Raw genomic sequence first — 27350 nt, forward strand, 5'->3', positions numbered from 1 at the left:
ACATTACAGGAGGACGAGGTTTGTTACAGTGTGTCACCTCAGTAGTAAGGAGGTCACATGGGGAGGAGGTTTGTTACATTGTGTCACCCCAGTAGTAAGGAGATTACATGAGGAGGAGGTTTGTTACAGTGTGTCACCCCAGTAGTAAGGAGACTACATGAGGAGGAGGGTTGTTACAGTGTGTCACCCCAGTAGTAAGTAGATTAGATGAGGAGGAGGTTTGTTACAGTGTGTCACCCCAGTAGTAAGGAGATTACATGGGGAGGAGGTTTGTTACAGTGTGTCACCTCAGTAGTAAGGAGATTACATGAGGAGGAGGTTTGTTACATTGTGTCACCTCAGTAGTAAGGAGATTCCCCTCCCAAAGACCTGTATAGTGCAGCACAAAAGTCAGTGTGCAACTGTAAAAGGTAAGGTGCCCAGAACTACTATGAGGGTGGTGGAGAGGATGGCCCTGGAGGAACCCCGGGCCACAGTGGAGGAGCAGAAGCGTGACGAATGTCCTCCTGACCACCCTTGTTTCCACCCCTAGAGACCTGTATTGTACAGCGTGCAGTTTCAGACTGCATGCTTTAAATAGTGACATCTATTATAAAATACACATTATAATATTTTACTATTGTATTGAACTAAGCAAGCAATACAAAACAGTGGCCTATCAAATAAACATACTGCATCCAGTAAAAGAACACGTCGCCTATAATGGGAGTCGATAGCGCCCCTAGTCTCGCTACTGTTACTCCTATTATCTTAGGAAAAAATACAACACGTGCCTGACTGTAGATGTCTCTGGTATTTGTCGGATTCCGATAGGCGGCACTGCTGTTTTCAGCCAGTAGATGTCACTTCTGTTTCCCCTTTTTACTACCTACAAATAAACCAACATATAAATAAAAATAAATATTTATGTTGCGCCAACATATTCCTCTATAATGAAGGCTACAAAAATGGGACAAATACCGAAAAAACACAAATATCGACTGACAATGAAAAAAAAAAAAAAAAAAAAAGGCGTCCTGACCGTAATGGTGTGCCGTCTGAAGGATTTTATGTGCTAATCTAGACTTGAATTCATTACATTTTTATCAGCCTCTGAGAATATATTATACAGCATTTTGGGAGGAAGTGAAGTTCAACAGTGACTGAAGTAAGAAATATAAAATTAAGATGATAATTACTAATTTACATAGCCGCATAGTCGGTACGGTAGAAAAAAAGACAAAAGTGCATCAAGTTCAACCAGGGACAGGGGGGGTTAACGGAAACCTGAATTCTATATGTTTACATGAAAATTACCATTATTTTGTTAAAGGGGTACTCCACGCCCCTCGTGACGTCCCGGCACGCCCCCCTCAATGCCAGTCTATGGGAAGGGGCCACGCCCCCTCCCATAGACTTGCATTGAGGGGGCGTGGCGTGACATCACGACCCCCACAGCCCGCACCCAGCGTTCGGAAGAAAAATGTTCTGAACGCTGGGGCAGCGAAGTACCCCCTTTAAGAATGTGTCTAAACCTGTTATGACTCCCTTAAAGGGGTACTACTCTGGAAAAAAAAATTCTTTAAATCAACTGGTACCAGAAAGTTAAACAGATTTGTAAATTACTTCTATTAAAAAAAAAAAAAATCTTAATCCTTCCAGTACTTATCAGCTGCTGTATGCTCTTTTCTTTTGGAATTTCCTTTCTGTCTGACCACAGTACTCTCTGCTGACACCTTTGTCCATGTTAGGAACAGTCTAGAGCAGAAACAAATCCCCATAGCAAACCTATACTCCTCTGGATAGTTCCTGACATGGACAGAGATGTCAGCAGAGAGCACTGTGGTCAGACAGAACGGAAATTCAAAAAGAACTTCCTGTGGAGCATACAGCAGCTTATAAGTACTGGATGGATTAAGATTTTTAATAGAAGTAATTTACAAATCTGTTTAACTTTCTGGCATCAGTTGATTTAAAAAAAAAAAAAATTCCAGTGGAGTACCCCTTTAACAGTTTATGCTATGAGCAGTTTCTGAGGTAGACTGTTCCATAAACTCGCATTGTTCAGTCATATCCCCTATCTTGTGGATAAGGAATACTTGTCTTTCCCCCAACATTATCTGCCAGGAGCTTCTACTCGGCCCCAAAGAAAAAAAACATAGATTCATTTACCAATGATGTCATTCATTACCATATATGATGTCACCCATCAAAAGACAATACAATCATATTTTCCATAATGCATAGAGGTCCAGGGCAGCTTTCTACTACAATTATTTGGCCACTGTTACTAACTTTAAGGTACCAAAGGGGAAATGTTTCTCCTTAAAGGGGTACACCACTGGCAAGCTTTTGGAACATTTAGTTCTGTATGCTGTGTGCGCACTGCGGGTGTCGACCCCGCCCCCTTGTGATGTCAGGTCACACCCCTTGATGCAAGTCTATGGGAGGGAGCGTGACGGCTGCCACACACCCTCCCATTGACTTGCTTTAAGGGGGCGTGGTGTGCCGTCACGAGGGGGCGTAGACAACCCCCCACAGTGCGCACACTGTGTACGGAACGAGATGTTCCAAACACTGGCCAGTGGAGTGCCCCTTTAAGGAGAGTGTCAGAAAGACGTGTGGATACTTATAGGCTACTTCTGAAAGATCTCTGGCTTGGCATACATTTCCAGTCAGTTTCCAAGACTCCGAGTTGGAATGAAACACTGATATTTAAAAGGGAAAACCACTTGAGAAAGGTGTCGTGAGAGCTGCTTTGCATATCCTTTCTTCTCAACCTATTAAAGGGGTAATCAACTGGTGCCAGAAAGTTAAACAGATTTCTAAATGACTTCTATTAAAAAATCTTTATCCTTCCAGTACTTATCAGCTGCAGTATGCTCCACAGGACGTTGTGTAGTTTTTTCTAGTCTGACCACAGTGCTCTCTGCTGACACCTCTGTCCGTGTCAGGAACTGTCCAGAGCAGGAGAGGTTTGCTATGGGGATTTGTTTGTACTCTGGACAGTTCCTGACACGGACAGAGGTGTCAGCAGAGAGCACTGTGGTCAGACTGGAAAGAACAACACAACTTCCTGTGGAGCATACAGCAGCTGTTAAGTACTGGAAGGATTAAGATTTTTATATAGAAGTAATTTACAAATCTGTTTAACTTTCTGGCACCAGTTGATAAAAAAAAAATTTTTCCACTGTGAAAGGATCTTTGGTGTTCTCCGGTATTGCATAAAAATCCTGTAACAGGATTGATCTACAAAGCATATCCCGGACGAGCCCCCAGCACAGTGGAGTACCCCTTTAAATAAATAATTCCCACAAAAACTGTACCAAAACTTTAAAAAAAAAATAGTTTTCCACTGGAGTACCCCTTTAAGGAACATTGGTTTTATATATATATATATATATCTATATATATATATATATATGTACAAGAATTAACTAATCATCTTATGAAATATATTTCTTCTAGTTTTGAGCACGAATATTCGTAATGCTAATTTTTATTGCGAATATCGGCACTTCGCGATTTCGCGAATATTTAGAATATAGTGCTATATATTCGTAATGATCAATATTTGTGTGTTTTATTTTTTTCACGTGCAAATTTTTATGCGAGTATTTATGCAAATTTTCCATGCAAATTTTCGCATGGAAAAAAAAGTGAATGAACATAGCGAATATGCGAATTCCGCGACCATAGGACGAATAATCGTCAATTTATTCACGAAATATCGCAAATTCGAATATGGCCTCTGCTGCTCATCACTAATCTCTTCTATTATCAGTGTATACAATGTAGATCTTCTGCCCCTACAGTCATGAGTGGATTATTGCAGGCGTCTCACGTGTATAATGTGCAGTATATACTTTGTACATCATTAAGCATCATCAGCCACCGGGGGACGGAGACTTTAATCAGACATCACGCTGTTTTCATTTTGTTTCGAGAAGAACCGCAGAGCTCAATAGGAAGGCCGTCCGCATTACGCGGATACATAATGCACCTTCCCTCTCTTATGACTGCGCCATTGTTTTGGTTTTTGCCTATCAGTTTTTTCCACTTACTGGTAAACAACCATGCATGTTTTGCTACAATTTTGATTCCATATCAAGCATTAAAGGGGTACTCCGCTGTTAGACATCTTATCCCCTATCCAAAGGATAGGGGATAAGATGTCTGATCACGGGGGTCCCGCTTCTGGGGCCCCCCGCAATCTCCCGCAGCGTCCGGCTTTCTAAAAATCGCCGGGTCCCTGCGTCAGTGGTCGTGACGTCAAGGCCACGCCCCCTCATGACATCACGTCACGCTTCCTCCATTCATGTCTAAGGGAGGGGGCGTGTCTTCGACACGCCCCCTCCCTTAGACATGAATGGAGGACCCTTGATGTGATGTCACGAGGGGGCGTGGCCTTGACGTCACGATCACGGCCTCTGGCTCAGAGAGTTCTGAACAAAATGTGCAGAACGCTGGAGTCCGATGGAAAACTTTTCTTTTTAATCAACTGGTGCCAGAAAGTTAAACAGATATGTAAATTACTTCAATTAAAAAATCTTAATCCTTCCAGTACTTATTAGCTACTGAATACTACAGTGGAAATTATTTTCTTTTTGGAACACAGTGCTCTGTCCTGACATCACGAGCACAGTGCTCTCTGCTGACATCTCTGTCCATTTTAAGAACTGTCCAGAGTAGGAGAAAATCCCCATAGAAAACACACGCTGCTCTGGACAGTTCCTAAAATGGACAGAGATGTCAGCAGAGAGCACTGTGCTCGTGATGTCAGCACAGAGCACTGTGTTCCAAAAAGAAAAGCATTTCCTTTGTAGTATTCAGTACTGGAAGAATTAAGATTCTTTTATAGAAGTAATTTACAAATCTGTTTAACTTTCTGGCACCAGTTGATTAAAAAAAAAGTTTTCCACCGGAGTACCCCTATAAGGCTCATGGCTATTTTTTGGCTGTATTCGAGCTCTGTGCTACACAAAGTTACATAGAAGTCATTGGCGCAGCAGTATACAGGTATTTTTTTTACAAGGGTCAGCTGTCCCGAGCTTTATGGTTGGTTAAAGATGAGAGGGAAGCATTGATTTACCTTTCAGGAACAGTGTGGACCATCATGAGCAGGCAGACTGGCACAGCTCAGACAGGCTCCATCTTTCTCTCCCCTGCACACAGCACATACTAAGCTCTGCTCCCTCTTCCTGTGTTTTGTCCTGCTCTAGCTGTTACTAGAGACAGATTTTCCCTAACAGCTAACAGTGGACTGCAGATTACAGAGAAGAGAGACACCTAGTGGACAAGTTTTGTTCTTGGGGAAAAGAAGAAAGAAATGTGTTAAAAAAAATGCACAGACTATCAGATAGAGGGGAATTGTTTAAAATGACAGCAACCATTTAAGTATACAGTATAACACGCCAAAAACAGGGAAATCAGATGGTGGCGCTGTAGACATAGGTTGGCTATAAGTACGAATAACAGAGAGAAGTATGTGACATAATAGCACGTAATGCTACCTTGTTACAGAGTCTAAACTCTGTGTGGAGATTGTATATTGGTTGAGTTGTCTGTTTTTCACCCACCATTGTTTATTCAGACATTTACATATGATTGAAGAATCATGTATTGTCCCAGCTCAGCTGGAGGTCAGGACACAAGAGGAAAAACTGAAGAACTTGTCGCAAGCCACCCCGGTGTCCTTATTGAAGTCACTGGGGAAGGTCTCTCTGATGACTTCTCAAATATAATCCAGCAGCCACTTGACCTGTTCTTTGCTCAGTTTTTGTGTGTTAATGTGATATATATATATATATATATATATATATATTAAAGCTCCTAAGCCACCACACGACCTGGATATGTTCCCTGTAAACCATACTACCTGATATGCATGGCTTCTGTGGCCCCTGTTGTCTTCTCTGGCTGCATTTTATTCTTTGCCATTTTTCCCTCCCCTTGCCTACATCTCACAGCAATCATTGCAGCTCTGCTTTGCCAGTCAGATCCCTCTATGAGAGCAGCACCCATCCTCCTGCTCTGAGCTGCAGAGAGAGGTTCAGTGTCAGATTGGCTGAGGCTGCACACACCTCCCAGTTCTCAGCACTAAAGAGAGAGCATGACTCATCAGACTAGCGCAGAAATCACATGATGTGGCAAGTGGGCTGGTACTTTTTTTTATTAAAATGTATAGCAACAACCTGTTAGTTTTTGAAATTATGCTGGGAAGCACGTAGATCAAAATACAAATGGTGGATGTGCGGCTGTGTTTCTGTTTCTCTATTTGTGTTGTATATCTGTAGTCTCTCACCTTTTCCATGGCCAGCACTCTACTCCACCCATTGGGCCCAGGCATTTTTAATCAGCAGGAGACTGCATAAGGGTTTCTACCTAGCTTTCTCACAGCCCTCTGGCAGGGAGCACATGGTTGGTGTTCACACTGGTGTGGTGCTCTGTGGCGGCCATTGTTGCTGTGATGCTTTGTCTGTGGGGTGATGTGGCCCAGAGCCAGGGGCTCCGTTAGGCAGCAGTGGGGCTGTCTGACCACTGGTCATTCCCCCTGTGGGCATGGTGTCTCGGAGGCAGTGGTCGCCGCCCGGCGATACACCAGTGTTAGGTTAGGGACCCACTTTGGCTAGGTGGCCTTGACGTGGCGAGTGGGCTTGTACTTTTTGATCAAAATGTATAATAACAACCTGTTAGTTTTTGAAATTATGCTGAGAAGCAAATAGATCAAAATATAAATTGTGAATGTGCGGCTGTGTTTCTCTTTCTCTATTTTTGTTTTTCAGAAACCCCATGGTCTGAGTCTTTTAGGAGAGTGGGGGCTGCATTCAGAGAGGGATTTGGACAGAGACCGAGTGGATGGCTGGATGATGCCATTCCCTCATTTCGTGCATGACAGCCATAGAGGGGACCCTGCTCTATATAGCTAATGAATGATATTTAGACAGTTAAATAGGTTGATGAGAAGGAAAGGATGGGCTATGGGTTTAGTTCTCCGGAGTACCCATTTAAGGAGCCTGGTGACGCCTCAGATCCAACGTCCTCCTTCTTCTTCCACTTTGACCATCACAGCAGCCAACAAAGCCTTCTCACCTTCTGATAGACACATGCTGATACTGATATTTCCAGCAATAACTCATTATATTCCAGCCTATGGTTTCTTCCATTCATTTTGTACATTAAGCTCACTGCTGTTTCACGCTTGTCATGCCCCATCCAGCCTGATCAAAAAGCCTCCGCTTTGATTTTCAATGCAGCTCAGTCATCACCCTTCTTAACTCCTACATGTTATGCACTAGATTTTCAAGATTCTTGAAGGATTTATGAACAGATTTTTTTTTCCCGCAGAAATAATAAAGCAGAAAGATGTTTTTCTTGTCTGCGAGAAGTAAGATGCCCCCACTGTCTGATTAGTAATGCCCTAAACTCAACGGAGTCTACCAACAATGCTACTGTCTATAGAAGGGTTTCCCAACCAGGGCACCTCCAGCTGTTGCAAAGCTACAACTCCCAGAATGCCCGGACAGCCGAAGGCTGTCCGGGCATGCTGGGAGTTGTAGTTTTGCAACAGCTGGAGGCACCCTGGTTGGGAAACACTGGTCTATAGAGAAGAAGGTGCTCTATATTTATGCTTGGCCTTAAAGGGGTTATCCAACATAAGGTGATTTTAGTAATGGACATGCTTACCAAGGATCTGTGCTTGTGTTTGTGGTAACTGGCCATGTCCTGTGTCTCCCATCACACTGCTGGCTTGTTTTGAGGAACTTGCTACATCCTGTTTCTGTTCAGACTACAATCCCCAGGATCCTTTGTTTCTAGGTTGGAGGGGACTTATTTCTCTCCCACACATCGGTCGCCCCACCCATTGCGACACAACCGTGCCCCCTTTGATCACATGACTTGCCCGACACCTGACATACAAGCGGTGGATCTGTGTAAAAATAATGCGCCGGTAACATCAGGGGACTGGCTTCACACACAACAGACAGAGCAGCCAAGCCCCCTTTCAGCACCTGACTTGTGATGTAATGTCTCGGGCCGCACAGCAAGCTGGGAAAGGTCCGAGACAACATTCATTTTGTAGGCTGCACAAAATTAACTTCCGGGGAAAAGAAAGACAAAGAAATTCAATACCAGCCACTAAACATAGGTAAGAGAAGTATATTAGTAACAAGACTAACTTTGCTGCCCCTGCCTTACAAAAAAAATTAAAATCCCGGAATACCCCTTTAATGCTTGATAATAGCTATTCTACCTTTCTACTCATTAAAGGGGACTGTAACATTGATAGCTTATCCTCAGCATCTGATGAGCACAAAAAAGGTGGCCATGTGCCCTTGCAAGCACCATACCACCTCCATAGTTTACGGAGGCACTCACTGAACTGTGCTTGGCGCTCCAGGTTGCCCCATTTAATTCTTCAAGATGAGCTGAGAATGAATCCATGCCAGATTTTAGTAGTATCTGGCTGTTAGTGTGGCTTGTGTGCTCCGAAGTGCAGGTGCTATGGATATCGCTTCCTATTCATTCTGTCTATGCTCTCTGTCTTGTTGGTCGGTGTAGCCATCATTCAGTTTGTTACCATAGACCTGCTTGCTCTTGCCTTTGGTGGGACTGTTACTCTACGGTTGTGTTTACCGGCATGTATGGTTCTTGCATCTTGATGGTTTGCCAGGATCAGTTTGCGAGTACTGCTACTCATCCAAAGAGAGTGGTCAGGGGATGCACAACCATCTTATTGCTTCTATCAATTGCAGTCATCCCGGTGAGTAGTATTCATTATGTCCGACTTAGTTTGAGCTTTTATGTATTTTCTTGTGCAATTATTGGTGGGCCTTCCTATCCTGCTCCACCATCAAGACCTGGGGGCATCTGAGTATGGGGAACCATTAGTAGGACCCTGGGAAGGTGGCTGCTATAGGTTAAGATTGGTTCTGTAGCCTTGTGACCCACTAGTATTCAATACAGGTGCTTACAGGGACTCTGTAGAATCCCCTTCATTGTGACAGAGTCCCAAGGATCCGACCTCCACTGATCACTGATGGATCCAGAGCGTAGGCCATCAATGGTAACATTCCAGATAAAGTGGACCTGTCAGCAGGGAAAAAAGTGGTGGAAACAAGCAGACAGCTAGATAAGGCCAGTCAAAATTATTTACTTCAATAGTCCTCTCCATTTGACGATATGAGCCTTTTTGTTAATATGCAAATGAGGCTCAAGTGTCCAGGGGGCGTTCACCAGCACAACAAGAGCCAGCCTATCTACTCTTATTCACTGTCCCATGGCCTGCTTGCATCCACCTACCCTAACAACCTTTTGTCCCCCCCCTCCCAACTATACACCGATGATCAAGGGGTACTCCGCGGCCCGAATGTTCCAAACGCTCCGAGCGGACGACATGGTTCGCAACATCACGGCCACGCCCTCATGATCTCATGCCCTGCCCCCTCAATGCAAGTCTATGGGAGAGGGCGTGGTGGGTGCCACGCCCCCTCCCATAGACTTGCATTGAGGGGGCGTGGCGTGAAATCACGAGGGGCATGGCCGTGACGTCACGACCGATCGAGCCGCACAGAGATCGTGGGAGTCCCAGTTGTGGGAACCCCGCGATCAGACATCTTACCCCTTTAATGCCAAGTACCCATTTAATGCCCTTGGTCGATTGACTTATGATAGGAGGACACCATATTCTGCACACAAATTTGCCGCATGGCATTTTTTGGGGGAAAAAATACACCATGACCAGAGGAAACTGGGAGTCGATAGGGAAATATGAAACACCAGACAAACAATGTTTTTTCCTTTGCCATTTTTTTTTTGCACACTTTATTGCCGTTTTTTGGCTCAGTGGTGGTCTTCAAATGACTATGGCGGGTTTTTTTCTCCCATAAACACAGTGTGGGTTTAACATTGGCGTTTTCTTTCCCCAAATCCTGAAGAATGAATCATATGACTTGTGCTGCGGAGGGGAGGAAAAAGCCAAATAAAAAAAGCCAAGACTAAAACCCACTATTTAAAAAAAAACAAAAACATAAAATTGCTAAATGAGGGGGCAGTTTTTAGAGGTTTTTTTTTTCATGCCAAAAATAAATTGTGTGGAAACGTAACATTATGACGATTTCTGATCAGATCAGGTGGGATCAACAGCTAATGATTTTTTTTCCCAATTAACTCCCCAATTTTTTACATTTTTTAATTAAAAACAGAGACGCACGGGTAAAGAAGGAATTACATATTTATTAGCATTTATTAGAAAAGAAAACAATATATTATAGAAATCTCTGAAAGGTCACCTTGTCTCATCTTAATACTGCCACAACTCATCATCTGTCACACAGTTCTCCAAAAAGCCTGCGCCAGGCAGACGTAGACACACGCACACACACACACACACACACACACACGCTTCCCTAAAGGGGGATTAAACATGGAGACCATGTTTACAGTGCCTGAACATTTACAGTTCTCTCGTAAACGCACATCCGTCCCGAAGAAGGGGCAGATCTTCAGGTTCACATATATAAATACAAAAAAAAAAGGCATCCGAGCCACCTCTGCCAGTCGAAATGAGCTGTTTAACTCTTTCCTCACTGACCCTTCCCCCCCCCCCCCCCCATCTCTCTTCCTGATCGGTTTGACGCCCCTGCTGCGTCTAATTTTCGGGACAGCGCAGAAGGTCGTATTTCACGTATCCGACTTTTTCAACTTGCTTGCGCCACGTCATGCGCCAGAAGAAGAAATCCTGACAGAAGTAGTATTTTCCTGCAAGAAGAAGATTTGTTGTGAGTTTGTGCCATGGACCTAACACGTAAGTGTGGCGGGGATATAATTTACGACGGGTTGCGTTTCACGTGTACATGTGGAATGGCGGCTTATGAATGTCAGAGTGTATACTGGATTCTTATAGTGAACCTTTCTCCTTTGAAAATGTTGTTTAATCTACCTGTATCATGCGTAAGGCAATGACAGGAATAGTGGTCATGGATCAATATATTTCTCTAAGGTATCTGTCGTATGTCGATATCTGGTTTCTAGAAGCCATATCTCATCCAGAGAAAGCTGGATAAAAAAAAACTGGGGAAATCCAGAAAGAGTTAAAATCCCTGGCAAAACATAGTTCGCTAAGTCGTGTTATCGAGCCTGGATTTTTATGGATGGAAGGCAGGGGTTGGTAGTTGGGCATTTCACTACCTTTTTGGGTCTCTTCAAGTTTTCAAATAGGCCCAGATCAGCACAGGTGCTGTAAACAGCTTGTCATTGCAGTTTAAAAATAGGGGAGGGGCAGTCTGCGAGTGAGGCTGTGAAGAACCTGCCCCACTGATGAGATCAGCACAGGTGCTGGAGACAGCTGATCACTGGGCTTTAAAATTAGATGAGAAGCAGTCTGCAAGTGAGGCTGTGAGGAACCTGCACCACTGATGAGAGTTCTGAAGGTTTGCAGCCTCAAAATAACCTGTGTGAGTTGACTGTTGTGTTAGGTGGCTGGTAGGAAGCCACTTGTATAGACATTTTAGTTTTATCTATATAGTTAGCGCTTGACAAGGCTGTCCAGGCATGCTGGGAGTTGTAGTTTTGCAACATCTGGACGCACCCTGGTTGGAGTAGGGATTTCAACATTGGAGTAGGGATTTCAGTCAAACATGTTACATCTTTTCCCACTAAACCAGTTTTTCCCAACTAGTATGCTTCCTGCTGTTGCAAAACTGCAACTCCCAGCATGCCCGGACAGCCTTTGGCTGTCCGGGCATGCTGGGAGTTGTAGTTTTGCAACAGCTGGAGGTCCAACAGTTTTGAGGCCTTGTCACTTATTATTCAGTGTGACAGGTTGGCATATATATCATTACCTTGATATACAAAGATATCGTGAGAGTCAGTAGGAACCCCGGCAAAATCGTCGTCCGTGTTTCGGGGGTACCCCTTATCCACAGTTTGTGACTTGACATCAAGTCTATTAAAAGGAAAAAAAACAAAGTTACCATTATTGTATCCCTATCGACAACGTTTTTCATGGTTGCATCGCAACGTTTGTCCTAAAAAACTTACCTCCAGTATCTCTCTCCGTTGAACAACAGGACCTTCCCATTATCTCGAGTAATAGCGCCTAAGATTCTATCCACATCCTTGTCAAATCCCAGTTTGTCCAGGCTACGGGGTCCCAGGACGGTACTTCCTGTATACTGCCAGAATTTGCGACCTGCGAGAGACGTGATGTTAGATAGTTATGTCATGTGACACCCAACCTCACCCAACAATCCATTGTTTTCCTCAGCAATTCACTCATAGTTTAGTGGCACGTGGTTAGTGGCACGCTAGGTGTCCTACCTGAGAAAAAGAAGATCTTCTTGCTTTTAGGGTCCTGGAATACAGTGTCGATATTGGAGGGCAGAGCAGGCCAAGTGTCTGTAATTGGGGTGGAAGCCTTCGGAGGACCTCTGGCAGGTAACTTCCAGTACACTCTGTAACATAAGTTGAGGGATTACGTCAACACTACCAGAAAGAGGACTACAAATCGGTTAAGTATCGGTGTTGCCGTTTACATTGCAACCTATATAATGTTCCTCTTACCCGTCCTTAAAGAAATGAAGCTCTCCTTGTATTTCTGCAATGGCATCAAAAACTTTGACTTTACATGGGTCTTGAGTAGGATCAACCGGGACGTCAGGGTCCACGCTTGTTGTTGTGCTGGTTGTGGTGATAGGAGTTTCAGGAGTGGTGGTAGGAATTGGTTTCTTGGTGGGTTTTGGCGGAGTGGGCTCTGGACCAGATCCAGCTCCTAAAAATGTAGAGAAGAATTAATGGAGCCGTTCCAGCTGTCGCGCTCTCCACGATGTGCCTGGTAATTAATCACTATGACGTGTTCCGCTGGGTTGCAATACATCATCGGAGTATAGACGTTGACAGTAAAGAACACATTGGCTCTTTTTATCTATTCTGCCTTTTTTTTTTAATTAGTGCTTTTTTTAAAATCTAGGACCATTAACAAATGCGACAACCAAAAAAAGAATTCTTCCTGTACCTTGTTTGGTTACTATATTATTAGTTCCGCGCGTTACACCGTAGCGATAGGTGTGCTTTATATAGAACTCTCATGTAATGATGAAGAGGCTCTGAGTAATAACTCTAATTCCTCCACCTCTACACCAGTACAACAAAGTGCCAGTCATCGCCGTTCCATTCACAATCAATCCACATTTACAGGTTGCCCGGCAACAGCACACTTGCCGGTGAGAATGATTTACGTACGAGGAGAGAAGCAGATCCGGCTGCTTTTAATTATCATAAATAGTAAGTCCATTGGCTTTTCCAGTCAATGGTGGCAAATACCAAAGTAGCTGGGCAAATATACATAGATGTCCATACCATAGAGATACTGGATCCCGCTTATGTCATCTGGATGGAGCTCAAAGTCTTTGATGTATTTGTACATGGGGTACATCAGGGCATCTTGGACGCTGCTGTGCTCCAGTCCTAATGCATGACCAAACTCATGAGCCGCCACCAAAAAGAGACTGTAGCCTGCGGAAAAACAATATATGCGAGATGAGATCACCATGAGGCATCACAGAACATACACAAGTCGTCTAAACAGGTCCAGGATCTATGTCCCCCCTTTGCTAAAGCTTAGAAGGAACCAACATGCTCCCAGCATCCACCTGGGCCTTCTCAGAAGTCAAAGTGGTTTCAGGGTTTCGGTGAGGAACCTAATGGTCACACACATCTCCCCTAGACTTCCAGAAGGGCACCACACCCTGTAAAAGTCCTGTGAGAGTGAGAGTGGCACAATGACAAACATAAATAATAAATAAATAGATGCATGAAATAGCCTGGAAATGAAAAGTATATGGCAACTAGATACTTCATGCTGGAATGGAATGGCATACCCATGTTTTAGATAACAATGCTTACAGGGGTAGTCCGCCCCTAGGATAGGATAGGGGTTAAGATGTCTGATCGTGGAGGCTCCTGCCATTGGGGACCTCGCGATCTCGGCTGCTGCACCCGGCATTCGTTTAGAGCTTCGGGTGCAGCGCCAGAGGCTTGTGATGTCACGGCCATGCCCCCTCAGTGCAAGTCTATGGGAGGGGGCAGCACATCATGAACTTGCATTGAGGGGGCGTGGCTGTGACATTACGAGCGAGGCGTGGTCATGACATCATGAACCTCTGCCCCGCATCGCCAGTCATCCGGCACGGAGCGAAGTTCGCTCCATGCACCGGATGTCTAGGGTGCCGCAGCCGAGATTGCGGGTGTCAGACATCTTATCCCCTATCCTTTGGATAGGGGATAAGATGTCTAGGGGTGGAGTACCCCTTTAAGGAGGAGCTGAAGGGGTAGTGTGTCTCCTTGAGGAGAACACCAAACTGGCATATGGAGTTTTATAAGCCAAGCAATGTAGCTATCCTCCAGAAAAACAGTGCCACCTACTAGAGGTAGCTTCCCTTCTAATCAACTTTTGACCCTGAAAGGGCCTTAAAACATGAATGGGGATTATATGCCAAGCCAGAATCTAAGTTACCCACCCGTTAAAAGCTGTTTCAGGGTTCTAGTCCTCCCACCTAGCCAGCAAGATCCCTACTCTGTACCGACAAGGACTAGAACCCCGAAACAGCTTTTCTTCTTAGTGCGTTAGATTGAGCGACAAATGCTTGGTAACCCAGAACTGGTGAAGCTAATGAATTTCTTGCTATTTCCTAGAATCATGTAATATGCTTGTTTGATAAATACTGGTTAGCTTGAAAGAAGGTCAGATTGTTTCATAGAAGGTACCTTGGTCTCCGCAAAATCCCCATTTCTTGTCCTGGTCATAGCTGGAGGTTGTTGCACACCATAACTTCTTGTCATCTCGCCCATCACTTGTACATTGGCGATATGTCTTGCCCAGGAAGGTGAACGGGAACACACAAGGGTCGCCTTGGGAATTTCCACCAGTAACAGAAGTGTCTGCATGAAAATTAGTCTAGTAAGTAATACTGTCCATAAAGATCTCAGTACCATGTGACGTCATATCCACATGCCTTATATATCAGCCAAGTACAAACATCTTATATGAGTTTACTTAGCCCACTCATACAGTCCTGCACTCACCTCTGTTGGGACAGAATCCATATTTGCCATCCTTATCATAGTTGGCTGTGGTACTACACCAGCGATATCCATCTGAACGTCCTTCTTTTGTACAGGAAGAATAAGACTGACCATCGAAAATAAAAGGGAATACACATGGCTTTCCCTCTGCATTCCCATCAAAGGTGTAAAGCACTGCAAAGGGAGAACACAAAATAAGATTAAACATTTCCCTGTAACCACCATCTTCACTAGTATAGAGTCTTGTATTAGATTAGACTCTGGATCAGTAGGGGGAACTCACACTCGCTAGGGCAGAAGCCATATTTTTTGTCCTCGTCAAAGTTGGCGGTTGTGCTACACCAGATGTGCCCATCAGATCGCCCAGCGCTTGTGCAGGAGGTGTATGTCTGACCATCAAACACAAATGGGAAATGGCACAGAGCTCCATCTGCATTTCCAAACCGAGACTTCACCACTGGAAGAAAGCAAATTAGACATTATTGAAAAATATTTATATGGGGTGGAGGAGTGTCACCGAAAAGAGAAGGACATGAGTGAAAAGTAAATGATCTACAAAAAGGAGTTTAATAAGAATAAAGCCACCTAACATGGAGTACCCAGGTGACCTGGCTGAAAAGTAATATAGTCTACAAAGGTTAGCTCACTAAAAGGAAAGGAAGCCTTTCATGGTCTACAAAGCTGAGCTTGGAAGCCTAACATAATCTACAAAAATAAGCTCATTAGAAAGCAAAGGAAGCCTAACATGGTATACAAGGGTAAACTAACCAAATAATAAAGGAAGACTAACATGGTCTACAAGAGTAAACTATCTAAATAATAAAGGAAGACTAACATGGTCTACAAGGGTAATCTAAATAAATACTAAAGGAAGCCTAACATGGTCTACAAGGGTAAACTAACCAAATAATAAAGGAAGCCTAACATGGTCTACAAGGGTAATCTAACTAAATACTAAAGGAAGACTAACATGGTCTACAAGAGTAAACTAACCAAATAATAAAGGAAGCCTAACATGGTCTACAAGGGTAAGATAACTAAATAATAAAGGAAGACTAACATGGTCTACAAGAGTTAACTAACCAAATAATAAAGGAAGCCTAACATGGTCTACAAGAGTAAACTAACCAAATAGTAAAGGAAGCCTAACATGGTCTACAAGGGTAATCTAACTAAATACTAAAGGAAGCCTAACATGGTCTACAAGAGTAAACTAACCAAAAAATAAAGAAAGCCTAACATGGTCTACAAGAGTAAACTAACCAAATAATAAAGGAAGCCTAACATGGTCTACAAGAGTAAACTAACCAAATAATAAAGGAAACCTAACATGGTCTACAAGAGTAAACTAACCAAATAATAAAGGAAGCCTAACATGGTCTTCAAGAGTAAACTAACAAAATAATAAAGGAAGCCTAACATGGTCTACAAGAGTAAACTAACCAGATAATAAAGGAAGACTAACATGGTCTACAAGGGTAATCTAACTAAATACTAAAAGAAGCCCAACATGGTCTACAAGAGTAAACTAACCAAATAATAAAGGAAGCCTAACATGGTCTACAAGAGTAAACTAGCCAAATAATAAAGGAAGACTAACATGGTCTACAAGAGTAAACTAACCAAATAATAAAGGAAGCCCAACATGGTCTACAAGAGTAAACTAACCAAATAATAAAGGAAGCCTAACAACATGGTCTACAAGAGTAAACTAACCAAATAATAAAGGAAGCCTAACATGGTCTACAAGAGTAAACTAACCAAATAATAAAGGAAGCCTAACATGGTCTACCAGGGTAATCTAACCAAATAATAAAGGAAGCCTAACATGGTCTACAAGAGTAAACTAACCAAATAATAAAGGAAGCCTAACATGGTCTACAAGAGTAAACTAACCAAATAATAAGGGAAGCCTAACATGGTCTACAAGAGTAAACTAACCAAATAATAAAGGAAGCCTAACATGGTCTACAAGAGTAAACTAACCAAATAATAAAGGAAGCATAACATGGTGTACACTGGTAATCCAACTAAATACTAAAGGAAGCCCAACATGGTCTACAAGAGTAAACTAACCAAATAATAAAGGAAGCCTGACATGGTCTACAAGAGTAAACTAACCAAATAATAAAGGAAGCCTAACATGGTCTACAAGGGTAAGATAACTAAATAATAAAGGAAGCCTAACATGGTCTACAAGAGTAAACTAACCAAATAATAAAGGAAGCCTAACATGGTCTACAAGAGTAATCTAACCAAATAATAAAGGAAGCCTAACATGGTCTACAAGGGTAATCTAACCAAATAATAAAGGAAGCCTAACATGGTCTACATGGGTAATCTAACTAAATACTAAAGGAAGCCCAACATGGTCTACAAGAGTAAACTAACCAAATAATAAAAGAAGCCTAACATGGTCTACAAGGGTAAGATAACTAAATAATAAAGGAAGACTAACATGGTCTACAAGAGTAAACTAACCAAATAATAAAGGAAGCCTAACATGGTCTACAAGAGTAATCTAACCAAATAATAAAGGAAGCCTAACATGGTCTACAAGGGTAATCTAACCAAATAATAAAGGAAGCCTAACATGGTCTACATGGGTAATCTAACTAAATACTAAAGGAAGCCCAACATGGTCTACAAGAGTAAACTAACCAAATAATAAAGGAAGCCTAACATGGTCTACAAGGGTAAGATAACTAAATAATAAAGGAAGACTAACATGGTCTACAAGAGTAAACTAACCAAATAATAAAGGAAGCCTAACATGGTCTACAAGAGTAAACTAACCAAATAATAAAGGAAGCCTAACATGGTCTACAAGAGTAAACTAACCAAATAATAAAGGAAGCCTAACATGGTCTACAAGGGTAAGATAACTAAATAATAAAGGAAGCCCAACATGGTCTACAAGAGTAAACTAACCAAATAATAAAGGAAGCCTAACATGGTCTACATGGGTAAGCTCAGAAGTATACCATAGCAAACAATCACTAATGTGTTTTGTCATTTGTTTTATAGTGAAAAGTTTGGAAAAGTAAATAGCTGATATCCATTTAGAAAGAAAAAGTCATTATTCCGGCTGACGAACTGTGTTAATTGAAATATTCCTTACGGCAAAATAGCAGTTTTCTATCTTTCTTCTGTGTTTCTAGTCAAGTGTCTTTGCAAATATAGTTATCATTTCATGGCAGATTTTAGGCATCGTTGCATATAATTAATTTAATGTAATATTTCTTAGCTGGTCCGTATAAAAGTTTAATTGTTATTGGCCCAACCGATTGATAGGATTATCCGATCCTATGGTTGTTCATGTGCACTCACCCACTCCAGTCCCGAGAGTCCAGTTTTCATCCTCATCAAAGTGAGCATCACCTTGGACACCTTCCCCGGGTGGGTATGCGTGAGCCAAAAGACCATCCTTCCCGTCAAAAGGATATGGATCTCCGTGGTCTATAAAAACAGATATTTATTTATAATCCTTGGTTTTAAAATGTAGGATAAACAGTTCATAAAAGGTGCTCTGTCCTACCTGATGGAAGGCCAGCTTCTCTGTGTTATTTTGTTATACCTTAAAGGGGTACTACAGTGGAAAACAATGTTTTTTTTTAAATCAACTGGTGCCAACAAATTAAACAGATTTGTAAATTACTTCTATTTAAAAATCTTAATCCTTATAGTACTTATCAGCTGCTGTATGCCCCACAGGAAGTTGTATTTCTTTCTGTAATTTTTTCAGTCTGACCACAGTTTTCTCTGCTGACACCTCTGTCCGTATGAGGAACTGTCCAAAGCAGGAGAGGTTTGCTTTGGGGATTTGCTCCTACTCTGGATAGCTCCTGACATGGACAGAGGTGTCAGCAGAGAGACTGAAAAAAATCCAGAAATAAATACAACTTCCTGTGGAGCATACAGCAGCTGATAAGTACTGGAAGGACTAAGATTTTTAATAGAAGTAATTTACAAATCTGTTTAACTTTGCGGTACCAGTTGATTTAGAAAAAAAAAATTTCCACTGGAGTACCCCTTTAAAGGAGAAGGCTTGTGAAAAGACACAGGATAGGGGATAAGATTTAGATTGCGGAAGTTCGACCGCTGGGACCCCCGCAATCTGCTATATGGAGCCCTGGCTGTCCTCCACAGCGGCTCGTCATGACCCCTGCCAGAAGCGGGGGCCGCCACTCCCCCTCCATATAGCTCTATGGGAGAGCCAAAAATAACCAAACGGCTACCCCATAGAGCTATATAGAGGGAGCATGGCGGCCTCCGTTTCGGGCGGGGGTCGTGACGCGCCGATGTGGAGGAGAGGTTTCCGAAACTGCGCCTCTAGTTTCAGAAACCTCCGGGTTTCCGGGACTGGGGACGTGACGTCACGCCACGCCCCCTCCCATAGACATGAATGGAGGGGGCATTGCATCACGTCCCCAGTCCCGGAAACCCGGAGGTTTCCAAAACTAGAGACGAAGTCCCCGCGTAGAATGCGGGTGCTGCAGGGAGATCGCGGGGGGTCCCAGCAGCAGGTCCCCCACGATCAGACATCTTATCCCCTATCCTTTGGATAGGGGATAAAATGTTTTTGCCCAGGAATACCCCTTTAAATTGAACAATAATTAGGATATTAGGATACGGCATCCTGTATGGGACAACATTCACTTACTGTCAGATCCGAACAAGATATTAATGTCAGGTTCTCCATTGTAGATTCGGGTAAATGTAAGCGGTGAAACGTCACTCCAGACTTTGAAGGCGCGCACAAAGGCATCATCAATCACTTCAGGGTCAAGATCAGGGGAGTAGTTGAGGATCCTACACATAAGTCAAGGCATTAGGTTAAAATATACACCTGAAACACATGTTGCAGTAAATCTAAAACACACAGGTTGGTTCCAGGGCTCGCCTGCTTTTAGGAGACCCAGCCATGCTCCATCCAGTGTCATACATGCTCTTTGCTTTTACCCATCCATTCATAACCCTGCTCTGTACTGACCGGGGTGACCACAAAAGAGCCCTTTAAAGGCTGGTAAGTCTATCTTCTGGAGACATTCTGTCTTGGCATATAATCCCAGTCATGTTTCAAGTCTTTTTATGGGTCAAATATTGATTTAAAGAGACGTGACCTCCAGTAGGTGCCAGTGAAGACCATGCCTTTGTTATATTTCACAGGTACTTTTCAAAGGAATACACCCTCCATTTAAAGTGGTACTCCAGTGGAAAACTTTTTTTTTTTTAAATCAACTAGTGCCAGAAAGTTAAACATATTTTTAAATAACTTCTATTTAAAATTTGTAACCCTTCCAGCTGCTGTATGCAGAGTAAGTTGTGTAGTTCTTTCCAATCTGACCACAGTGCTCTCTGCTGACACCTCTGTCCGTGTCAGGAAGTGTCCAGAGCAGGAGGGGTTTGCTATGAGGATTTGCTCCTGTTCTGGACAGTTCCTGACATGGACAGAGGTGTCAGCAGAGAGCACTGTGGTCAGACTGGAAAGAACTAGACAACTTCCTCTGGAGCATACAGCAGCTAATTAGGATTAAGATTTTTAAATAGAAGTAATTTACAAATGTGTTTAACTTTCTAGCACCAGTTAATAAAAATATAATAATAATAATAATATATATATATTATATATATATATATATATATATATATATATATATATTCCAACGGAGTACCCCTTTAACCCTAGACTGAGTGGATTTCCCTATAAAATGCAACACTTTAACTGTATGTTCAGCTTTCAAGTGAAAATACAGTGAAGCATTACAGGAAGTCTGCTTAGCGTGTATGTATGGACCAGCAGAATTATGAATGCAGCTCTGAGGTATCGGGCCCATTCACAGGTGGAGATTCCATCTGCAGCAGGAGCCGCCATTGATGGTAAAACAGTCAGCGGGGAATTCCTCTGAAAGAATGTTTATTTGAGTTTATTTGAATTTGAGTTTCTGTGGCAGAATTTTCTGCCACAGAAATACTGTGGTGTGCACGGTGCAGCAGAATCCCATAAATAACAACGCAAGGCGGCTTCACCCGAATTTCCAAGCGGAATTTCTCTGCAGTGTGAAAGGGCCCTAATATAGTCTGTAAGGATGTGTAAGGTGTTCACAGGTTCTCAGGTCGACTCAAAAATAGATAGATATGAGATAGATAGATAGATAGATAGATAGATATGAGATAGATAGATAGATAGATATGAGATAGATAGATATGAGATAGATAGATAGATATGAGATAGATAGATAGATAGATAGATATGAGATATATATGAGATAGATATGAGATAGATAGATAGATAGATAGATAGATAGATATGAGATAGATATGAGATAGATAGATATGAGATAGATAGATAGATAGATAGATATGAGATAGATAGATAGATAGATATGAGATAGATAGATATGAGATAGATAGATATGAGATAGATAGATAGATATGAGATAGATAGATAGATAGATATGAGATATATATGAGATAGATATGAGATAGATAGATATGAGAGAGATAGATAGATATGAGATAGATAGATATGAGATAGATAGATAGATAGATATGAGATAGATAGATAGATAGATAGATATGAGATAGATAGATAGATAGATAGGAGATAGATAGATAGATAGGAGATAGATAGATAGGAGATAGATATGAGATAGATAGATATGAGATAGATAGATATGAGATAGATAATATAGATAGATAGATATGAGATAGATAGATATGAGATAGATAGATATGAGAGATAGATATGAGATAGATAGATAGATATGAGATAGATAGATATGAGATAGATATGAGATAAATATGAGATAGATAATATAGATAGATAGATATGAGATAGATAGATAGATAGATATTAGATAGATAGATATGAGATAGATATGAGATAGATAGATATGAGATAGATATGAGATAGATAGATAGATAGATAGATAATATAGCAAAGAGGTTCTAGAGCAGCACTACCAATATGGATGAATGCAGGTGTACGCAATCCAAGAGAGCCGGGTCACTGCTACAATTGGAGATGTATACAAAAAGAAGATTGCAGCACTCGAGATTCAGGTGAAAAAGTTTAGAGTGGTTTTATTCCATCCAAAATGCGACGTTTCGGTCGCCACATGCGACCATTTTCAAGCATGCTTGAAAATGGTCGCATGTGGCGACCGAAACGTCGCATTTTGGATGGAATAAAACCACTCTAAACTTTTTCACCTGAATCTCGAGTGCTGCAATCTTCTTTTTGTATAGATAGATAATATAGATAGATATGAGATAGATATGAGTACTTCTGTGTGCTGCGGTCGCTTCTTTGTCTATATTTGGACCCTGGACTGGGGCCCCGGAGACCTGCCTGCACCTGACACACTTATCATCTTGTGGATGTGCTGCCCCTCATGTTTGTTCTAGACAGATATTAGTAAATATAGTGTTAAAATGGTTAATGTGGGTCAGTATTAACCCTTTTTTAACAATCGTCAATGCTCTCAGGTGGCACAACCACATTTCTCTCACATTCATCAACGTGAACAAACATGTGACTTACTTGTATGTAATATCATTATGATCCCACTTTAAGTCGCCCTCAAATGTCTGAAACTTGCCCACATCTGGCACACCGCACCGGGGGCTGTTTATGGCCTTCATGGTTTCTGCATCCAGATCCCCAGTTTCTTTAAGTCCCAGTTTGTTTTGCATTCTGGTGATGAACTTCTTCAGGGTGACTTGGCCCTCGGCTTGTGTTGGGGGTAAGTATCCATAGCGCACTAGGTATCTCTGTAAAGAAGAAAGTGACATGTATTAAGGAGAGAAGGTGTACATGGGTTTAACAAATACATAGTATATCAAGAATCATCCATAACATGAAGACGGCATCACTGAATAAGTAGAGGGGAATATAGAAAAGCGGTGTGCATCATCCCCTGATGACAATGGATAGAAGGTGTAGGGTATTTTACCTCAGCCGCCTGCATGTCTGTAAGGTTGCTCCTTATGTCTGATGGGAATATAACAGATATAGGCTGATGCTGAGATGTTGGCGCAGAATGACTCCAAGCACACAAGGTGCCAAGAAGTAGAAACACTAGCAGCATTTTTTCGGGTGACAACGAGCTCTTTCTCCTATCTGCATGCTTCTGTTTTTCCCAACTATATATATGCACCTTAATGGCTGAATCACTAAAACCTCAGACCACAAGATTGTAACACATGGTATGTAAGAGGAGGGGAGGGAGGGGGGGATGTGTGTCACGCTTGCACACCGGTACAGACCGGGGAGGGGGGGGGGGGGTAAGTGTGTCACACAGATTAAAAATAAAAACTACAGACGTTTCATCATTGTTGTGTCAACAGAGCAGAGTCACTTCCTGTCGTAATACGCAATATGGACACAATCTACACAAAGGCAGGAAAACCTTTACATAGGAATATTATTGGGGGGGATAAAGTTACCTCATAACAGGGACCCCAACAATCTGCAGAACTGGGCCCCTGATATCATGGCACGTCATCCATTTATTGTGGCGCACCGGAGATGACTGTGTAGAGCGGCCCCTTTCTGGAGATAGTGGGGCGTTTCAGCAGTAAGATGCCCCATGAAGAAACACTTACCCTATATACTCGCGCATAAGCCGAGTTTTTCTGCACGATTTTTCGTGCGGAAAACGCCCCCCTCAGCTTATACTCGAGTGAACAAAAAACTGCTTCTGGCTTAGCTGTGAGGGGATGGGCCAGGCCGTCCATCTTCGGCCATCTATGCTGCAGGGACTGTCCGGTGGGGTGGGTTAGTCCGGGCTGTCCATCTTCACCGGGAGGCCCTCTTCTCCGCTCCGGGCCGGCTCCGAACTAGTGACGCTGCATTAAAGCCACCGCGCGAGGACGCTCATGCACTGGGACGTCACGGACGTCTGCTGCGCACGGACATCCCTGTGCGTCGTCAACGCAACGTCACTATACCGTGGCCGGCCCGGAGTGGAGAAGAGGGCCTCCCGATGAAGATGGACTGCACGGAATGACTAATCCTCCCCACCGGACGGTCCCTGCAGCATAGATGGCCGAAGATGGACGGCCCGGATCAGCTCACTCTTCCTTCCCACCGAGAAAGCCACAACTGGGGAGGTGAGAAGAAAACAAAAGGGGGTCTGGATGATGACGAAGGGCAGTGGTCTTCAACCTGCGGACCGCCAGATGTTTCAAAACTACAACACCCAGCATGCCCAGACAGCCGATGGCTGTCCAGGCATGCTGGGAGTTGTAGTTTTGCAACATCTGGAGGTCCGCAGGTTGAAGACCACTGACGAAGGGATTGACAGGTAGTGATGATGAAGGGGGGGATGATGACAGGGTGATGATGACGGAGGTGATGATGACGGGGGTGTTAATGACGGGGGTCTGGATGATGACAGGGGGGGATGATGTATTTCCCACCCTAGCAGCATGGTGGACATTATAGAGCAGTACAGAGCAGTCTACGCTATGAATCAAGCCCTGGTGTGATATCTAATGCCCACAGTATACTCGTGTTCGCTTTTTGCAGTATCGGTTTGCTTCTGGCTCTCTCAAGTCACAACCCCTCTCCTCTCCATAGACTTCTATGGGCAGTATGTAACATGATCTCTCGGTTAGTTGCTAGTCCGTCTTGTAGACACAAGAACTGAGCAATTTTTTCATAGTTACTCAAAGTTTGAAAGTGAGGGGGGGCAGTAGAGGAGCCCGATAAGAGGAAAAATAAGCATTTTTATCATACTATTGGTTCATGCAAAGTTTGTTGCCTATTTAAATGAGAAACCCTTCAATGAACGCATAAATTGAGATGACCAATCTACACTACCTCTTAAAAGGGGTACTCCGCTGCTTAGCGTTCGGAACAAAATTTTCAGAACGTTTAGAGCCGGGACGTTCGTGATGTCATGGCTCCACCCCCTCGTGACATTGTGCCCCACCCCCTTAATGCAAGTTTATGGGAGGGGCGTTAATGATGCCACACCCCTACCATAGACTTGCATTGAGGGGGCAGGGTGTTACGTCACGAGGGGGCGGGGCTGTGACTTCACAAACCCCCGGGCCGGCTCTAAGCGTTGTGAATCTTTTGTTCCGAATGCTGAGCAGTGGAGTACTCCTTTAAAGAGGTACTCCGCTGCTAGACATCTTATAAGATGTCTGATTACGGGGGTCCCTGCGGCAGTGGTTGTGACGTCATGGCCATGCCCCTCCATTCATGTCTATGGGAGGGGGCGTGGCGTGACATCACGATCACGGCCTCAGGCTCTGAACATTCTGAACAAAATGTCAAAACGCTGGAGCACCGGAGTACCCCTTTAAATGGGTACTCCGGTGGAAAACTTCTTTTTTTTTTTAAATTAACAGGTGCCAGAAGGTTCAGAAGGTTAAACAGATTTGTAAATTACTTCTATTAAAAAATCTTAATCCTTCCAGTACTTATTAGCTGCTGAATACTACAGAGGAAATTCTTTTCTTTTTGAAACACAGAGCTCTCTGCTGACATCATGACCACAGTGCTCTCTGCTGACACCTCTGTCCATTTTAAGAACTGTCCAGAGTAGGAGAAAATCCCCATAGAAAACATATGCTGCTCTGGACAGTTCCTAAAATGGACAGAGATGTCAGCAGAGAGCACTGTGCTCGTGATATCAGCAGAGAGCTCTGTGTTTCAAAACAAGAAAATAATTTCCTCTGTAGTATTTAGCAGCTAATAAGTACTGGAAGGATTAAGATTTTTTAATAGAAGTAATTTACAAATCTGTTCAACTTTCTGGCACCAGTTGATTAAAAAAAAAAAAAAAAGTTTTCCTACCGGAGTACGCCTTTAAAGGAGTACTCTGGTACTCCAGCGTTCTGAACATTTTGTTCAGAATGTTCGGAGCCAGAGGCAGTGATCGTGATGCCACGCCCCCTCCCATAGACATGAATGGAGGGGCATGGCCATGACGTCACGACCACTGCCGTAGGGACGGACCCCTGCGTTCAGACATCTTATAAGATGTCTAGCAGCGGAGTACCTCTTTAAAGGGGTACCCCACTGTTCAGCATTTGGAACAAAATGTTTTGATCGCTTAGAGCCGGCATGGGGGCTATAAGCGGGGCCCCTCAATGCAAGTCTATGGGAGGGGGCGTGACTGACGTCACGCCCCCTCCCATAGACTTGCATTGAGGGGGCGTGATGTCATGAGGGGCGTGGCCGTAATGTCACGACCCCCGCATTCAGACACTGGAGCAGTGGAGTACCCCTTTAATAACCTAACGTATCGAGGTCAGCTCCACTTAGAACATTTGCTCTCTACCTCAGGTCACAAAAGAAGCCACAATTTATTGTGAGACGAGAAGGAATGTTACGAGGCTTAAATCAGCAACACACGACCACATACACCCTTACTCAGCAGTATACAACCGTACACACCCGCACTCAGCAGTACGTAGCCACACACCTTGTCTCAGCACTACACAACCGTACACACCCCCCCCACTCAACACAACCGCACAACACACAACCGGGGATGGGGAAAATCCTGCTGTCTGCTGGAGAATAGAGAGCACATTCCTCTGCTCAAATATAATAGTAAGCGTATGTGCCCCAAATGGTTTCATCCTGCGCCTGTCAATGTCTGTCTACAGATGTGCCAATCTGTACATGTATATGTCAGCCCGTATTAATATATACAGCGTGGATCAGCAAACGGCAGCTTGTCCGTGCCTGGCAAGGAATTTTCTTACTATTAACGTTACTATTTTTTGGCCATTAAACTACTGTGATCTCAAAATACAATAGTTTCACCATACAATGGTCTTTTCTGGATCATTGTAACTTGAAACCAGACTCAACATACAATGTACAGACAGTCCACATCTGTGATACCTGTCAATGGCCGAAAGATCTGACCAATCAGAATAGACATTTCACTGGTAAAACCCCTGTATTACTGAAGTGTATGCACTGACTGGTGTCTGGTAGTGCCCCCTACAGTACAGGGAGGTATTATATGTTCTGTACTCTTTACCTGTATTACTGAAGTGTATGCACTGACTGGTGTCTGGTAGCGCCCCCTACAGTACAGGGAGGTATTACATGTTCTGTACTCTTTACCTGTATTACTGAAGTGTATGCACTGACTGGTGTCTGGTAGCGCCCCCTACAAAACAGGGAGGTATTACATGTTCTCTACTACTCTTTACCTGTATTACTGAAGTGCATGCACTGACTGGTATCTGGTAGCGCCCCCTACAGTATAGGGAGGTATTACATGTTCTGTACTCTTTTCCTGTATTACTGA

At 43.2% G+C, this 27350-nt stretch overlaps 2 protein-coding genes across 10 annotated transcripts in view; one reads left to right on the forward strand and one right to left on the reverse strand.

Moving 5' to 3' along the window:
- The window catches only part of ZNF335 (zinc finger protein 335), a 346490-nt gene that overhangs the window by 177712 nt on the left and 141428 nt on the right, over window positions 1-27350 (forward strand). The window lies entirely within an intron of this gene.
- Window positions 10602-27350, reverse strand: part of MMP9 (matrix metallopeptidase 9) — a 38020-nt gene continuing 21271 nt past the window's right edge. The window contains exons 1-13 of one of the 2 annotated variants that reach the window (XM_056549996.1): window positions 23022-23196; window positions 22610-22839; window positions 19727-19875; window positions 18394-18522; window positions 15347-15520; window positions 15064-15237; window positions 14746-14919; window positions 13339-13494; window positions 12544-12751; window positions 12301-12434; window positions 12022-12172; window positions 11823-11926; window positions 10602-10740 (exon numbers count right to left, since the gene is read on the reverse strand). In XM_056549996.1, coding sequence (XP_056405971.1) covers window positions 10631-10740; window positions 11823-11926; window positions 12022-12172; window positions 12301-12434; window positions 12544-12751; window positions 13339-13494; window positions 14746-14919; window positions 15064-15237; window positions 15347-15520; window positions 18394-18522; window positions 19727-19875; window positions 22610-22839; window positions 23022-23156 — 2028 coding nt within the window. In that variant the 5' untranslated portion in view covers window positions 23157-23196 and the 3' untranslated portion in view covers window positions 10602-10630. Of the gene's footprint in view, window positions 10741-11822; window positions 11927-12021; window positions 12173-12300; window positions 12435-12543; window positions 12752-13338; window positions 13495-14745; window positions 14920-15063; window positions 15238-15346; window positions 15521-18393; window positions 18523-19726; window positions 19876-22609; window positions 22840-23021; window positions 23197-27350 lie in introns of those variants that run through there. The other variant, XM_056549997.1, reaches the window with a different exon arrangement.

Source organism: Hyla sarda, chromosome 13 (assembly GCF_029499605.1).
Source record: "Hyla sarda isolate aHylSar1 chromosome 13, aHylSar1.hap1, whole genome shotgun sequence".
Classification (NCBI taxonomy): Eukaryota; Metazoa; Chordata; class Amphibia; order Anura; family Hylidae; genus Hyla; species Hyla sarda.